This window comes from Hirsutella rhossiliensis, assembly GCF_020360975.1.
Source record: "Hirsutella rhossiliensis strain HR02 chromosome Unknown scaffold00001, whole genome shotgun sequence".
NCBI classification, from domain to species: domain Eukaryota; kingdom Fungi; phylum Ascomycota; class Sordariomycetes; order Hypocreales; family Ophiocordycipitaceae; genus Hirsutella; species Hirsutella rhossiliensis.
In genome coordinates, this window is record NW_025408667.1 from 5530459 (window position 1) to 5548824 (window position 18366).

The 18366-nt window shown below is 35.8% G+C and overlaps 2 protein-coding genes across 2 annotated transcripts; both read left to right on the forward strand.

The window, feature by feature from the left end:
- Positions 1-8015: 8015 nt before the first annotated feature.
- Positions 8016-8620, forward strand: HRG_00671 (uncharacterized protein; the record flags this gene model as incomplete). Its single annotated transcript, XM_044859142.1, is given in 3 exon segments — positions 8016-8120; positions 8273-8593; positions 8612-8620. 3 exon segments carry the CDS (start codon positions 8016-8018, stop codon positions 8618-8620), a joined length of 435 nt encoding a protein of 144 aa, XP_044725542.1.
- A 3860-nt stretch (positions 8621-12480) lies between these two features.
- Positions 12481-14298, forward strand: HRG_00672 (GDP-fucose protein o-fucosyltransferase domain-containing protein; the record flags this gene model as incomplete). The annotated part of the gene is made up of 6 exons (XM_044859143.1): positions 12481-12523; positions 12596-12769; positions 12824-13003; positions 13074-13576; positions 13622-14012; positions 14294-14298. 6 exons carry the CDS (start codon positions 12481-12483, stop codon positions 14296-14298), a joined length of 1296 nt encoding a protein of 431 aa, XP_044725543.1.
- Positions 14299-18366: the final 4068 nt, after the last annotated feature.

An 18366-nucleotide genomic window follows, 5' to 3' on the forward strand; every position in this document is an offset into this window, starting at 1 on the left:
TTTACCGCTCCTACCTTTAACCTTAGTTACTTTACGTATAAATAAAGGTATACGACCGGAGTTATTAACTTTTTAGTAGGACTAAATAAAGGGGGACTTTACTAGGGAGCGTTCCTTTAAGACTAAAAGGAAGGAAACTTAGTTGTTTTTAATACTTAGAAAGAGGGACGGCACGCTAAACTCTATATATTCCTATAAGTATAATAGTAGTTTCTTTATATCCTCTAACTTCCTTATAACTTTACCTATACGCTAGTCCCTTATACCGCTTAGTAGGAAGGGTAAGAATACGGCTACTTAGCCTTAATAATAATCTAATACTAAGTTAAAGGTATAGTTAGGCTATACCTTAAGATAATTAAGTAGCGATACTTAAAGGTTAAAGTAATTTTAGAGTAAAGGTATAAGGTAATATAAGAAGCCTTATAGATAGATAAAATCTTATACCGAGACTAGTATTTCTTTAAGCTAGATAAGAGGATAAGTATAAAAGGCTATATTAATAGGCTAATATATAGAATCTAAGCTATCGCGGCGAACGAGCTTAATTATATATAAGCGATATTATAAGGTAGTAAAGTTTCTTAGTAGTTTAATAGCGGGGTTAGATAACTATAAAGGATACTATCTAATTAAGGTCTAATAACCTTTAGCGGAGTCTTTCTTATAAGGATTCCTAGGAGCGAGCGGATTTACTAATATAACTATATTATCTTAAGAGACTAGGAAGAATAAGACCTCTAGGAAGTCCTAGAGGTAGTTAACCTCCTAGATAGGCCTACTAGATAAAGACTACCGCTCTAAAGAGATATAGAACTAGCTTATATAGTAAGGAAAGTAAGAAAGGAGCTATCTACGCTAGCTACCTTTATAGAGTAACTTAACTTAATCGCTTAAGCTACGCGCGGTTTCTTTACGAAACTCCTCCCTAAAAAGACCCCTAACTATTTAATTACGCCGATAGGAATCGAGAATAGACCTAGTCCTTCGTTACCTTAAGCGTTAACTAAATCGAGCTCCTTATTTAAACTAAGTAGCCTTTCCTTAAGTAACCTTAAGATAGGATCCCTACCTTAGAGCTTATAAAGGAGAGAGCTAAGCGCCCTTACTAGTCCCTTTATCTATATAAAAACGACGCCTTTATTCTCCCCCTCTAATATATAGTTAATTAGGCCTACTCCTCGCCCGCTATTAACGACTCCTTTAAACGTATAGAGGAGTAAAAGACTCGTAACCGCACCCCCGCCGATAACCTAATAAGGAGCTAGTAGGGAAGAAAGGTAGATAGCCCGACTACTAACTTACCCTAGGACTCTAAAATTACTAGGCGCTCGGTTAATTACCCTAAGGTTAAAGACTCTAGTAACGCCTATAGTACGCCCTATTACTCCCTAGAAATAAAGTATAGTAATAGCCTCTCTAGCTATAGTCCTTATAAGGTTTATACTCGGTTTTAAACCCTCCTAGGTTAAAGGAGTTAAAAACCTAGGAATATATTAAAACTACCGCTAGGATATTAACGACTATAATTCTATATATTTACGTAGGACTATTAATAACGCGATAACGATTAGCTTATAAGACTCTATAGCTTATTTAATCTAGCCGTACCTAAAGCTATAGACTAGTAAAGACGCTAACTACTTTATTTCCTTAACGCCTCTAAGAATAATAAGCGCGAATACTTAGGAGCGTATATAGGGGGTAGTAGATAATTATCTAAAGAAGGAAGTACGTAAGTAAAAATAGGAGAGAGCTAAATAAGTAGCTTATAGGTAAAGGGAGGAATAAAGAACGCGAAGGGAAAGGATTATAGTAAAGGAGAAAAGTTCCGTCGATAGTTTATTTACTTACTTACTTAGGAAGAGAACCTTACTTATTATTATCCGCCCTCCGTTAGCATTCTAGGTCGGAAAGTCGCTAGGGAGGAGTTTAACGGGTAAGATCGTACCCCTATAGATATTAGCCCGTTAGGGGGGGGGGGATAAGACCCTTAGTACTCCCCTTTTAACTTACTTCTAAGTATACTTAAAGGCGTTATAAAGACCTCGATTATCTAATTAAGTATCTTCTTTAATTATAGTTAATTTAAATTTTTATTTTTCCCCTTTAAAGTAAAGGCCGCTAGTTACGCGACTTTAGTAAAGACGAAGAAGTATAAAGTAAAGAAATCTCTAAGACTTATATATATAACCTAAGGCCCTTAAAGCTATATATAGGACCGATAATTAGATAATTACGTAGTTAATTACTCTACTAATCCTTAGCTATATACTACGTATACTTTAGGTATATACCCTTATCCCTATTAAATTACTTAGGTAGGTCTATAAGAAATAAGGGAAAACTATCCTTAAAAAAGCGTCTATAAAAAGCATTACCCTAATAAAGCTTTCTTAGTCCCTAGAGATATTAGTTTAATCGACCTAAATTTCCTTATATAGCTAGTTTAGCCGTATAGGGGTCCGTTTAGAAATTCGTCTCTTAGTCTTTCCTTAGCTATAGTATTTATATTTAACGGTCTTTAGGCCCCTTATTCGTACGCCCTATTATAGGCCTAGCTTATATAAAGCTAGGGGGCCTAGGTAACTAAGTTATATATACTAAAGAAGACCGTCTCCTTAAGCTACTAGATAAGGGTCCTTTATAGTAAACCTATTCCTCTTAGTAAGGAAAGCTAACTTCTTAAGTAGTTCCTTCCTATAAATAAGTTAGAATTCAAGAATAAGTAAAATTTTCCTTAATAAGCCTAATAGTCTAATTCTTTTAGACTAGCCTTATAGGCTTAAACGTAGTATCCTAGAAGATTCCTTCTTATTAAAAAAGGCGGAAGGAAATTAAGCTTATTAAAAATCGAGGATAAAAAGCTACCTTTTTTTATCGAAGAATTTATATAGATCTATTAGGTAATTTCATCGTAAAATTTACCTTTCTATATCCCTTTATCTATACGGTTAATTCCCTAGTAATAAGATATTCCCTCTATACCTTTTTAAAGGACCGGAATTATAAGAGTATATTATATATATTAAGGGAAGTACTAGAGTTAAGGATAGCTGATTTTCGTAGGAGATAGTCGGATAGTCTTAATAGGTAGTCTTACTAATCTATAAGGAAGATAAATACCGGATTTCCTATACTAACGGTTTTTCCTTAAATTTATAGCTCGAATAAAGGCAGCGGCGTTATTAGTTACTATTTCTTAGTAACTTAAATCTCGTCTATCTTCTTCTATAACGAGGGGTCCTTCTTAAGAGACTATTATACTATTTCTTATAGCCTCTTTAAAGGGTTAACTCTTTTAGGTCGGTTTTCCTTAAAGACCTACTAGTAGTCTTCTAGCCGATAGGGCTTTTTATATACTTAGTAGGTAGGTCGATTTCTCCTTATACGTTATTTCTTTAAGGAATCCTTCGCTTAGTCTAGAAGGTCTACTTAAAAACCCCTCCTTTTTACCCCTTATTACTAATTTTAATAAAGAGGTTCGATTTCGACTAGTTCCCTAATTTTTCTACTAACGGACTAAAAGGTCTATTAGGGGACTAGTCGGGCCGGTCTAACTAACGGGACCGGGGCTAGACCCGGAATAAGATACGTAGCCGGGGCCGGGCCTAGGGCAGCCGTTAAAGACGGTGTTAATACTCTCGAGGGAGGTAGAGCTAAAGGAGCAATAGCTATAGCAGCAGCAGCGGGGGCCATAGTAATAAAGACTATAGTAGCTATAGGGGCAGCAGGTCGAGCCGTCTAAGTTAAGTGCTAGCTATAAAGGAATAAGACTGCTTACTATTATACTTTAGTAGCTTCTTTATTTAGTTCCCGGCTAGCCTCTCGAAAGATAGTTAAGTAACCGTTACTAATAGGTTTTATTAGCATAGATATATCTTATAGCTACTAGCCGGAAAGAGCTTTTATAAGGAAGTATTAGTTAGCTTCCTTAAGGATTTCTTCTTACTTAGCTAGCTACGACGAAGCTAGTAGGTTCCTAGTAAAAAAGGCTCCTAAGTATAATATATAGGTCTTCTTAATACGGTTAGTTATATAGCCCTTCGAGGGAGCTATTTAGGCCTTAAGCTTTAAAAGCTACTACCTAGGAGTCTCTTCCTCTTAAAGAGAGATTAGCTTTATAGTACTAACGGATTCCGTTATCGCCGTATATATAGTAGTTAGTAGCTTTATCTTATAGAGGTACTCCTTTTAGTAACTCTTATAGTCGCCTAAGGTAGTAGAAAAAGCTCTCTACTATATAGAGGTTAGCTCGGAGAAGAGGGTAGCTCCCTCTATAAAGTTAGTTGCCCTAAGATAAAGAGGGGCCTTAAGAGGGTCCTACTTATTAAAGAAGACTAAATTATAAATAGTTTTATTTATATAAGCCTATAGCTCCTTTACCTACTTATCCTAATCTTAGGGCTCTATAAGAATCGTCCTATAGACTATAGGGGTAGTAGAGTCGTTTTTCGATATTATTATAGGGAAAGGGGGTAGAAAAGTTAGTTAAAAATCGGCTTTTCTAGTAAGAAGGGTAAAAGGGAGCTACGAGGGATATAAGAAAGGTGCCTTTTATAGTAGCCGGAAGGTATAGGAATTCTCTTCCTCTTAGGCTTATAACTCTCGCGTAGAGAGATATAAAAAGTATATAAAAATATATAAAGGTAAAATTAAAATTAAGGGGTCGGATAGGTAGGGCAGAGAGATTTAATTCTTATAGGAGTAGTAATAATAGTAAGGGAGTAATTATTATATTGCCTTAATTCTCCTTCTTTCCTCTATCTAACGCCCCTTTTTATACCCGTCTAGCGTTTTAATTAATAAAGAAGATCTTACTTAAAGAAGCTACTAATATCCTTTTAACTACCGCGCTTTTAACCGGTTTTTCTACCGTTGCCGGTATATCTATCTTATCTCTCGCTACCTCTATAAGAAGCTATTACTACTTTTACTTCCCCTTATACCCCTACCCTCCTTTCTATACCTCCTTTTAGCTCCTTCTTCCTTCTTCTATACTAAGTGTTTTTAGCTTCCTTAGTCCCTCTTACTAAGGGATATCTCTAGAACTATAAAATTAAGCTACGCTTTATAATAATAATATATAAGAAACTTATACTAGCTATCTTAGGTATTATTTTAGTTAGTTAGAATTATATTAGCCTTACTATAAAGTAACCTTAAAAAGTAGCTCCTTTATATATATAAGGTATATAGTATTAATTAGTAGTATAAGCGTTTTTAGTTAATAGTTAATTATATAATTATCCTTAACCTTATCTTATAATAATATTTACTTAAGTACTACTTTATTTTTCTATTATAAGGCTTAGTAGGCTATTTTCTATTAATACTAGCCTTTAGCTAAGCTAGTAATTAGGTTATTATAATAGCTTTACGCCGTACTTATTAAGTTACTAGTATTAGCCCTAGGTTTTTATTTTCTTAGTTAAGGGGCCTAGACTAAGGTTAAGGGGGAAGCCTTAATAAATTTATCGCTAGGTCTAAGTAAGCGAGGTCTAGGCCGGCCTACCTATAGTAGGGCTTACTACTAGTATATTTATAAGCGCTTTTAAAAGCGCTAATTAGCTAATTAATAAGTAGGTTAGTATAGTTTATTAGTTTAACTAAAAATTAATTATACTCTTAGCTAGATTTAAACTAACTTTAGTAATATAGCTAGTAGTCCTTTTAAGTATAAGACTACTATACTATAAAGGTTATTTTAGGCTTTTATAAAGCTCTTTATTAAGCTTATTTAGCTCTTTTTATCCTAGGTTAGCTTATAAGCTTATTAAGCTAAGCTTAGGGCTTTTTAAAGGGAGGTAAGTTTATTAGTTTATTAAGGCTTAGACCTTATATAAGGCTTCTTTTTTAGTATCGCTATATTAAAGGCCTTTATAAGGGTTCTTATTAAGAGGGAAGCTATTCCTTTTAAGCTATTTCTTTTTATAGCCCTCTTTATATTTATAAAGAGGTTTTATTCCTTCTTAGTTAAGTATTTTAAAAAGACCTTTTAGTTTACTTTCTTATAGTTATAATTAATAGGTTTAGCTAGTAAGGGCTTATTAAAGCTCCTTAAGCTAGCTTTAAATACTATAAGCTTATAGTTTAAGCTTATAGCCTTTAAGAAGCGGAAGTTAGCTTAAGTTAGCTTCTTAAATAAGCTATAAAAAGTAAGGTCTATAACTAAGGCCCCTTTTAAGCCTTACTTTTAATATATACCTTTTATAGCTACCTTAAGGTCTATTAGTAAGAAAGCTTTATAGCTATTAAGCTAGCTAATAAAGGCTTTTACTTTATAGTCCTTAAAAGGTTTTATAAAAGGGTTTTAATAAGGGTAGTATAAGTTAAAGTCCCTTACTAATAAGAAGGGCTACTATAGTAGCTAGGCTATTAATAGTAGCCTTTTTATTATAAAGGGCTCTTACTAGCCTTAGGTAGCTAAGGCTATTTTAACCTCCTTTTTATTATATAAGTAAATAAAGGTAAATAGCTTAGTACTTTTTACCTATATAGCTTATATATTAAGGTTATAAAAGAGGTCGAAACTAAATCTAGCTTTTATTTAAGCTTCCTTCCTTTTATAAGCTATAAACTTAGGCCTTTTAGTAAGCTTAAAAAGGTTAGTAAAAACGATAAGGGTTATAATATTATAGGCTAAATACTATATAGGGATATAGCTATTATCGATCTTATAAATATAAGGCTCTTATAATAAGATAACGTCCGCTTTTATTTTTAAGGCTTACTTTAAGATTAATAGGTTAGCTATTTCCTACGTATTAATATTATACTATATAATACTAATAAGGTTATAGTTTAGCTTAAGGGGCCTAAGAAGCTTAAGGGGCCTTATAAGTATAAGGAGGCTAAGGCTATTAAGTATTAGTTATACCCTTATAAACTTTATATTATACCTTATTAGTTATAAGGTAATTTCTTTAATAGTTATAGTATTAAACCTTAAGGTAATAGTAGCTTTAGCTAGCTTTATAGCTAGGGTAGCTATAATCCTTAGTTAAGTACTTTTCTAAGTAAAAGGTATATTTAATAGGCTATTAATAAGTCTAAGGGTTATAGCTAAAGGAAAGGTACTTATAGTACTATATATATATAGTATATTCCTTATAGGCCTTAACTTAAAGCTATAGACTTATTATATAAAGGCTCTTTTTTAGTATTTAGCCCTTATAGCCTTTAAAGGAACTATAAAGATAATAGATCCTACCTTCTAAGTTAAGCTTAAGGTGCTTAGCTACCTAGGCTACCCTAGGATATTAATCCTACTAAAGGTCTTAGCCTTTATAGCGAAGATATTAAGGATAAGGGTCTTTAAGAAGTTAAAGATACTTTAAGCTATTAGCTTAGTTTAGCTAGTAAAAAGGTTAGCGGATTTAATAAGTAGTATTATAGGATAGAAATTACGTAATATATTACGTAATATATTACGTAATATCTTTCCCTTATATAGATCGTCTAGCTAAGAAAAGGAGAGATTCTCTTCTTTTCTCCCTTTTTATCTAACTATAGTTACTCTTTAGCTACGTTTTCCTTATATCTTATACCGTCTCCCTCTATATCTCTCTTTCTTCTACCTTAAGCCCCCTACCTAGGACGACCTATCCGCCCTACCTAGCTATTATATAATAAATAGTAGTAATTCCGTCGTTATCTCTCGATCTTAAAAGTAACTATATAAGTATACTAAGCTATCTTTACTAGTAGCTAATCTAAAAGAATACTAGTAGCTAGGCACTAAGCTAAGAGATGCACTAAGCTATAAGAGCAGTAACTAAGGTACTAAGTGCAACTATTGCTTATTAGACCGACGAGGTCGACCCCCTTTATAATAGACTTCTCCCTCCTTAGCCGAGAAGAGTAGTAAAGGCTCTATAAGATATACTAAGAAGACTAGCTCCGAAGAACCTACCGAGAATACGGAATCCTCTTCCTAACGAAGAACTAGCTATTTACGTATCTTTAGACATATCGTCTTCCTGCCCGTGCCGGCAGCAGCAACCTTCCTACCTATGCCGGCAGCAGCAACCTTCCTGCCCGCGGTAGCAGTTATCGTCTTCTTGCCCGTGCCGGCAGCAGCAACCTTCCTGCCCGCATTAGCAGTTATCTTCCTACCCGTGGCGGCACTAAGAAACGCGGCAGCTACCCCCCTGCCCAAGTTAATACCGCCCGGACCGTCGTAGACTATTAAGACTATGCCTTACGGCTAGCTTCTAATTAGCTAACTAACCCTAACTACCGAGACTCTAATACCGGGCCGGACTATAAGACCGACCTAGTCCCCGACGGGCTAGTCCCTAACGACCCGGACTACGAGACCGAGCTAGCCCCCGACCTAGGCTACGAGACCGAGCTAGCCCCTAACCTAGGCTATGAGACGGATCTAGCCCCTAACTGCTTAGACCCGTACGACCTAGACTGCCTAGTTTACCTATATGCCGAGGAAGCCGACGAGGAAGCTATCGAGGAAGCTAACGTAGAAGCCGTCGAGGAAGCCGATAAAGAAGCCGACGAGGAAGCCGTCGAGGAAGCCGACGAGGAAGCCGACGAGGAAGCCGACGAGGAAGCTAAAGAATATTCCGACGAAGAAGTAAGTTATTCTAACGAGGACTACTAAGGGAGCCTAAGAGTAGGCTTATCTTTTCCTTAAGGGGGGGCATTTATTATAGGATAGAAATTACGTAATATATTATATAATATATTACGTAATATCTTTCCTTTATATAGATCGTCTAGCTAAGAGAAGGAGAGATTCTCTTCTTTTCTCCCTCTTTATCTAACTATAGTTGCTCTTTAGCTATATTTTCCTTATATCTCGTACTGTCTCCCTTTATATCTCTCTTTCTTTTACTTCGAGCCCCTTACCTAGGCCGACCTATCCGCCCTACCTAGCTATTATATAATAAGTAGCCTCTTAAGGTATAAGGACTACTTATCCTATTACTTTAAAAGCTTCTTTATTATATAAGGGGCCTTTATTATTATAACTATATTACCCTTATTTAAATTTAATAAGGCTAATATAGCTAGTTTCTTTATAGCTTTATTAAGCTTATTATAAAAAGTAATAGGGCTAATAGTTAGCCTTAGTAGTCCCTTTTTTAGCTTTAAGATAAGCTAGAAGTCCTTTTTTATATTCCTCTTAGCTAGGGCCTTAGCTAGGGCCTTAGCTAAGACCTTAGGCGCCTTCTTTATAGTAACCTTAGCCTATAAGCTAGCTTCGAGGTTTCCTTAAGTAGCCTTAGGTCGTTAAGCGGCCTTAGGCTATTATAGGGGCTATTATAAGGGCTATTAGTAGTCTAGGGTCCCTATAGCTACCTTCTTAAGCCTTTTTATAAGGGTCTTATAAAAGGGTTTAATTTTTAAGCTTCCTTAAAAGCTTAGAGGGCCTATTAAAGGAAGCCCTAAGCCCGGTCCTTAAAGAAGAGGTGCTAGGGCTAAAGCTAAGGCTACTACTACTATAAGCGTTAAAGTATAAGTTAGATAGGTATAGGGTTAATAAGGCTATTAAAAGTAGCTTTCTTTTACCCCTTTACTTACTTAAGAGGCTAGTTTAGCTAGAAGTAGCTAGCTTAAAGTAGGGCTAGGCTAGGCTTAAAGAAGCTAATCTTAGGCCTACTAAGCTAGATTAAGCTAATAGTTTAAGTAAGCCCTAAGCTTATTTTATTATCTTATATCTTAATATCCTCTTAGTCTTAGTCTTAGCCTTAAGCTTTAAGCCTCTCTTTTAAGGTCTTTAAAGGGTATTAGCCTTTTAAAGCTTCCCTTAAGCGGGCCCTAGCTTCTAAGGTACTTATTTCGGCTCCTAAAATAAAGGGGGGGGGGGGGTTAAAGGGGCCTACTTTAGGCCTAGGCCGGGGTCCTAGGTCGGGTCTAGGCTAGGTTCTATTAGTAAGGGATATATACCCTTAGTTAGTAAGGGTAAGGAAGAGTTTTCTACCTATATAAGGGAAAACCTAGCCTAAGTTATAAACTTTAATAGTATATTATATACCTACTAGTAGCTATATATTATAAGACTAATAGGAGATATAATAAGTATTAATATTACTCCTACTTAAGGGTGCCCTTATTTTAGATAAGCGGTATTTAATATAATAGTTATAAGCCTAGGAGGGAAGGCGCTAGCCTAACTTATAACTTCCGGAAACTATATATATATATAATCTCTTATTTATAACCCTACGATAACTAAGTTAGTAAAAAATTAATTATCTAAGTTACTAGCTATAATATTTAAATAGCTCTCTAGTACTATAATAGCTAGAGACCTAAGGGGTATATTATAAGACTAGTAAGAGATATAATAAGCATTAATATTACTCTTACTTAAGGGTGCCCTTATTTTAGCTAAGCGGTAAGTTAGTATACCTAGCTTTTAATACCCCTTACTTCTAGCACCCTTTATAGTACTAAGGTAGGTATATTCTAAAAGCAATTAAAGCCGTATTTTAATATTACGATAATTAAATTTAGTATTTCTAGCTACTCTAGCTACTAGCTATTATAAAGAGCTTTAAATTATACGTTCTAATTAGCTATAGCGGCGGTAGCTAGCTTAAGCGTACGCTCGAGCTATTTCTTTATCTTTATAACTTATTTAATCTATATAAACTACTTATTAAGGTCTTAAGGGACCTTTTTCTATTTCTAAGGCTATAAACGATATAATCAATACTCTAGCTATTATATTTAAAGCTAGGATACTATAAGTTACTAATTTTACTTATTAAGGCTATAGCTAACCTTACTAAAGAGTAGTTAGATCGTATAGTTAACTTAACCGCGGTTTTCTAGCCCTATAATAAGGCGACGGACTTCTTATAATCGTTTAAGCGTTTTAAGGGTATTATAAATAGCTAGGGTACTAGAATTCTTTCTTTTTAATAGCGTTAATAGCGTTAATAGCTATAGTAAGATAAACCGGCTTAGTAAGGGCTTTACTATATTAACTAGAGATAGAATCGCTTATCTAGCCCTTTAAGGAAGTAACGAAGTCCTAATCCTTTAGAAAATTAAGTTTGTTAGAGAACTATTACTATTAAAGGTCCTAGCCCTTAAAGATTATAAGGGGGATTAAAGCCTAGCCCGTTATAAAGACGTATTTAACGATTATAGTTTAATAACGTAATCTAAGCCGCTTTTTAATAGCCTCCTTCTTTTCTAAGCTCCTTAGCACTAGCCCGTTATAGCTAAGGCCCTTAAGGATACCTATTTCGTCTATATTAAAGCGTAATTCTAGTAGGATTGCCTATATAGCTAGTAGCTTAAGTAATTAGAACTATTCCTTAATCCCGCTTATAGAGGCGCCGTTAATATAGGTAGAATTAAGAGATTTACCTTTAATCGTGCTAATCTCTAGGTTTCGTGCTAAAAAGCTCGAAACCTAGTATTTTCTAAGCGGGCGGGGGTCTCTACTAGCTACGATAATATAGCTAGCGAATTCCCTAAGTTAATAATACGTTAGAAGTAGCCTAAGGGCCGCTTAAGTAAGAACTTATTTATAGTAGTGTTTTTCCTGCTCTTAACTAAGCCTTTAAGATGCCTCTTTTACCTCCTTTATTAGTAGGGCTCCTTTAAGACGCGTTTAAAGGGTTATTCTTAGAATACCCTACTTATAACTAGCTTAGAGCTAAGGTATACTATTATTAATAGCTTTAAGCGCTTCTTAGAGCTAGTTTTTAGTATATTTAAAAAGACGAGGTATCGCTAATTCGAATAATATTTATTTTATAATTATTAAATAAGAGATACACGAGAAAACGCGGTTACGATATAGTGGGAAGTTAACGCGATAGTAATGTAGGGAGGTGCCGGAAGTAGGGGGTGCCGGAAGCTAGGTGTGCTGACTTATTCAATGTAACACTGCGCGAGGCTGCACTTAGGGGGGCGTAATACGCTATTCGCGATAGTTCTAGGCGTATGCTTTTTTCGTATTTTAGGCTTGGTTTCGAAAAGTTGGCCGAAAAGACGTGATTAGGTTTACCGTGCATGTATTAAGTAGGTGTTAGGCGCACAAGATAAGTGCTTGTGTCAGGCTCATTCCTTCATTTCACAAGCCAGCCGCCTTGCCTCTTATGCTCTCAAGCTCGTTCCGAAAAGGCCTTGGCGGGCCCCATAGGGGACCGGTCTCCTGTTGAAAATTGTCGCATGACCTAGTGCGTTGCATGACGCAGTGGGGTACATTACCCGATTTGGAAGGTCAGCCACACGGCCCCCGTAACGCGGCCCCCGTAGCAAAGTGGTTCGGCCCACATAGTCATTGCCACTGTGCGAGTCAGGGTTTCAGGCTGAAGGAAGGAAGAAGGATGGGTGTAATAGGGCTGGCATGCCCCTTGGGAGATGACAGGGGAAGGAACAGACACGATCGGCACTGAATACGTGAAAGAACCACACTTTCTACGTTCTTTTGCCTGCTCTCTTCCTCATAAATGTTATTCGTTTAATATTCACCTGCGAGTAAACATTCGTGCAATCATGGCCGTCCTATCATTCTGTTATATCCAAGTGCAGGCTTTGGGTAGGATATCTGTCTTACGCACCCGCCCTCGCTTGGCTCTCGTCGTGGGAGCAATATTAATATACTCCCTAGCGGTTCTCCGCCTCAACTATGACGCTCTGCGTAACTCGTGGTCGACGGCCCAGATACGAGCCGAGCCCACGATCGAACCCACGATCGAACCCACGGTTATTCCAGAGATTGCCAAGGCCATACCATCGCCAGAGCCTAAGCCATCGCTCCATGAGAAGGAGGGCTTTATTGATAGTAGGGAATATCCACCATTCATATTGGCCGAGGAGCTGACCAAGTGTCGAGTAGAGTTCATGAACAGCTCCATCACCGGTAGCTATGGCTGGGAAGACCTGCAGGCGCTCTGCAGCGGCGGTGATCGACCATGGAATCCAAACATCATTTTCGAGTGCCCAACACAAACAGGGGGTATTGGGAACATTCGGCAGGCTACGCTACAGTGTCTCCGATATGCCATCGGCGCACGAGGTACGCTGCAACCCCCGGGCTCTTAGTTGACCGAGCAAACCAACCTAAGTAACCATGAACGTCGAAACAGGGTCGTTCGTCATCCCCAGATTGGCTCGAAGAAACGATAAAGACGTGTCGGACTTCAGGACGGCAGACATTGTACCTTTTGATTACATGTTTGACCTGGCACTCTTTCAACACACGATACGTTCGCACTGCCCACAGCTCATACTATACGAATCGATCGAGGACGTCAGGGACAACCCCGAAAACATGACCACCGCGGGCATTACACCGGTCGACGAACTCGAGTTCGCACCTGCTGACCCAACCGACTCGGAACCCGTCCTCGCTAATCCCGACGCATGGCCATCACTTTTCGACGAGTGGCTGTCCAAGCAGTCTCCGGAACCACCAACGCCCGCATCACCATTTCGCGTCCAGTTAAACCAATTTCACGTCTGGTGCTCATGGCCTACGGTATTCGATAGCCTAGAGCTGACACGACACTTCAGCGAGCTTCTTCCCGTCAAGCCCGCGGTCTACCGTCTTGCCGGGACCGCGCTGTATAACCTAGCGGATCGCTACAATGTCACCATCCCTATGGGGACGCTAGACCTCGCCGAGTCCTCACAGTCACGCAAAAGCTATCTTGGCGTGCACCTCCGTGTCGAGAAGGATGCGAAGGATTACCACTATACGTCGTATGAGACGCAGGCTGGGTACATTCGAGCACGCGTACAACAAACCGGGGAGGCGTCCCCAAACCCAATCATCTACGTCGCTAGCGGAGACCACGATGGAGTCATCCAATTCAAGAGTGACTTTCCCTTCGCGCAGGTCATTTCGAAGCATGACTTGCTCGACGGTGCCGATCTTGTCAACCTTAACGAGCTCACGTGGGATATCCAAAGTCTGGTCGACCTTTTGATCCTCGAACGTGCGGATCATGTATTCGGCGTTCACGACAGCTCCTTCAGTTGGAAAATTGCGTTGCGGCGGGCAGCGGCCGTAAACAAAGTCGTGGGTGGGTATCCGCGCAGCTGCTGGTCGACAGCCAACAATGGCGAGTCAAAAAGACTTGGATGTGCCGACGATCTAGTCCAAAGCGAGACATGGAGGGATAATTTAACCTCGTTGGTTGGAGATAACAATAACCCTGTGCCACCTTGGCCCAAGACGCTGTTTCCATGAGGACCGGAGAGAATGAAGGTGTTAAGGAGAGTGGGCATAAGAGGCCACAGTCATGCCCAGTGGACCTAATAGTCATGCACAAGGGAGCCTGCCTGATTAACATGACTCCCCTAGCCTAAGGATATAATATAGGCCTAACATAGGTATAGGAATATCTTAATGCCCCCCTTTAGCTAGCTATATATAGTTACTATACCTATATAAGCCCCTCCCTTATCCTAATAGATAGACTAAGATATATATTACTAAATTTACCTTTCCATGCCCTTATTTCTGTTACTATACTCTTAAGCCTTTACTTAAGAGTTATAAGACCGGTCTATATAACTAGATTATCTTTTACCTACTAATAATACCTCTAAAGCTATTTATAAGCTATTAACGCTATTATAACGCTTAAATTATAGTATTAAGGTAAGGAGCCTAGCTATACTATAGGGTACTACTAGAAATATATAAATTATATATCCCTTAAAGAAGGAGATTACTTATTAAGTAAGACCCCTTATTTTTCTAAGATATCTTTAAAGGAAATAAAAGGGGATAATTATATTATAAGGCTAAGAGAAAGCCTTAATTAGACCTTATAGATTAAGGGGATTAAACTATAGGCCTAGACTTATAGGATTTAAGAATATACTAACCTAGATAGTAGAACGGAGCTTAAATAGCCTTAATAGCTAGACTAAGAGCAATTTATTATAAATCTTAGAGGGAGACTTACTTAATAAGAAAAAGAAGTAAAGGCTATATACCTTATAAAGCGAATAGGCTATAACGAATAATACTAGGATATAAAAGACTCCTTTTATAACCTTAAGAAAAGATTCTAGCTATAATTTAATTACTAAAATATTATAGGATAGAAATTACGTAATATCTTTCCCCTATATAGATCGTCTAGCTAAGAGAAGAAGAGATTCTCCTCTTTTCTCCCTCTTTATCTAACTATAGTCGCTCTTTAGCTACGTTTTCCCTTATATCTTATGCCTTCTCCCTCTATATCTCTCTTTCTTCTACTTCTAGCCCCCTACCTAGGCCGACCTATCCGCCCTACCTAGCTATTATATAATATATAAGGTTTTATAGAAAGCCTTAATTATACTTAAAGAATTAATTAAAAGATATAAAGGGCTTTAAGGGGTAACCTTAATATATAATAGCCTAAGAGAGAAAATTAAGGAATTAAAGAGATAAACTCTTCCTTTAAGGGTAAAGGAGAAAAAGCTAATTTATAAGAGATATATAACCTTTATTAATAAAAAAGGCACCTAAGACTAGAAAGCTTAAGTAGAATAGCTTAACTAAATTATTATAGATTTATAAGACCTTAAGGTCGATATACTTAATAATATAAGAATTAGATAAGAATTTCTTATAGTAGTAGATAAGTAGGACTTATATTAGTCTATAATAATAAGGGCGCTTAACCTCTATAACGAAAGATATAATAAAGATTAACTTCTATTAAGGAACTTAATTACTAACTTTAAATAATAGTATACTTATAAAAAGAAGTTATAATTACCTATAAAAAAGGGAAGCGCTAATTAAATCTCTAGGAAAGTATATACCTAAGCTAGAAGCTAATACGTTAGCTATAAGTAGTATATTAATAACTTAATAAGCTAGTAGGAAAACTACTACTTACTATAGATAATATATAATAAGAAGCTCTTATTAAGCTAGAAATATAGTAATCTAGCTAAATAAAATATAGAAAAACAGTAAAAGAACTATTTAAATAAGAAAGTAAAGTACTTAGCTTAGTCCCTTAATTCCTACCTTAAAGAAAGAGAGCTAGTATATATATACTATTATTAGTAATAATAAGTAAGGAAAGACTATTAATATAGTTACTTTATCTAAGGTAAATATAGCTATTAAAAGAATGCTATTACTTACTAATAAATTAATCTATAACTTAGGGGCCGATATTAACCTCTTTAATAACCTTAGATAGTTTAAGGAAGGAACTTTTAAATAGGGTTTTAATAATAAAGTCTAGGTTAAAGACTAAGCCTTTAAAGTATAAAGAATAAGAATAGTAGTTATCCTTACTATTAATAGTAAAAAGATAACTTTACTAAATACTTACTTTATCTTAGAAATACTAATAAGCGTCTTCTTAGCTAGGCTAAGGATAATAATAAGGATATTTTAAAACTAGCTCTTAAGATATCTTTATTTTTAACCTATAAAGGATATTTATATTAAACTAACTAACTTTAAAGGCTAATTTATAATAAGAATACTCTTATAGTATAAGAAGTAAGTATTTATAGTAATATAAGCGCCTAAGCTACTAACTAAGAAAGTAAGTAACTTATAATATCGCTGCCTTAAGTATCTTAGTCTAAGATTATTAAAGAAGTAATTAAAAGCCTACTTAGGTACTAAGCTTTAAGGCCTTATAATATATAGCTATTAAGTATATATAATAAGAAAAGCTAAGAAGGAAGTTATAGGAAAAAAATACTATCCTTAAAGCTTAAAGGTCTAAGGGTATAGATTAGCTTTAACTATTATTATTTACTAAGTCTTTATATTAAAAAGAAGGGTATATATTACTTTATCCTACTTAAAAGAAGGAGTCTATAAGTATAGCTATATATATATATATAAAGTATAAAGGGGAATAGGTTTCCCTATTAATCTAATAGCTTATAGGTATCTAGATTTATTATATAACTTCCTTAGTATCCCTTAGGTTAATTACTATATTTATATAAGATGGTATAAGTAATAAGCGTAGAATCGAGTAATCGATAACGTAAGCGGAAATATCGGTTAAAGGAGTATAGGGTAAGATTTCGTCCGGAATTTATAACGAGCATATAAGGGGCTAAATAATATATTAAAAGAATAGCGTTGCAAAGGATGCTTATAAACTTACTTATTCTATCTACTACTCCTAGGGAAATCCTTTATCTTTTATAGACTATTGCTCGCCTACTAGTAGACTAATTAGTTAGCTTTTTAGTATATTCTATAGTGCTTAAAAAGCTCTATCTATAGTATGTCTTCCTAACTTAGTAAGTGGTCTAATTATAACGTAATAGTTAACGTAAGACTATAGGTTCTAGTATAAGTAGTAGATTTAACTAGAATGTTCTATGCCCTACTTATTCTCGTATCGCGTATATCTTCGGAACCGCTAGGCTAAAATAGGCAATAGAGTATTCGTTCTGCTTATAATTAATATATGTATTTTATATATATTTTATTTTATTAGGATAGGCTTATCCTAACCCGCCTTTCCTAAAGGAAGGTATAGATATCTAGTAGAGGTCTTTATCTTTAAGGGTTATTCCCTTAGACTATATTATAGAGCCTCTTTTTACTAGCTTATTTTATAGAGCCTCCCTAAGCCTATTATTTCTTTATAATAGTAAAATAGGAATATAAGGGTATATTCTTATAATTTAATGCCTAGAAATATAACGATAGTATTATCTCTACTTATAGGGATAAGGGGCGCGCTTATTAATATATATAAGTATAAGCCTAAGCTTTAATAGCTATATATTAGTCTTTAACCTACTAGGACCCTTATTAGGTCTTTAGGACCCTTATTAAGTTATAATATACCCCTTTAAGCGTTATAGACTACTATAAAGACTATAATACTTACTTATTTTATTATTAACGTACTATAAGCACCGTAAATATAAGTAGGGCTAAAAATAAAGTTATTTATAGTTATTAAAACTATACGCTACTTTAATAGTATTTAAAGCTTATAATTCTTATAAAGAGAGATATAAGAAGTATATAAAAATATATAAAGGTAAAATTAAAAGTAAGGGGTTAAATAGGTAGGGCAGAGAGATTTAATTCTTATAAGAGTAGTAATAAAGGTAAGGGAGTAATTCTTATATTGCCTTAATTCTATTTCTATCCTCTATTTAATACCCCTCTTTATACCTATCTAACGTCTTAATTAATAAAGAAGATCCTACTTAAAGAAGCTACTAATATCCTTTTAACTACCGCGCTTTTTACTAGTTTTTCTACTATTACTAGTATATCCGTCTTATCTCTCGCTACCTTTATAGGAAGCTATCGCTACTTCTACTTCCCCTTATACCCTTACCCTTCTTTCTATACCTCCTTTTAGCTCTTTCTTCTTTCTTCTATACTAGTGTTTTTTATTTTCCTAGGTCCCTCTTACTAAGGGATATCTC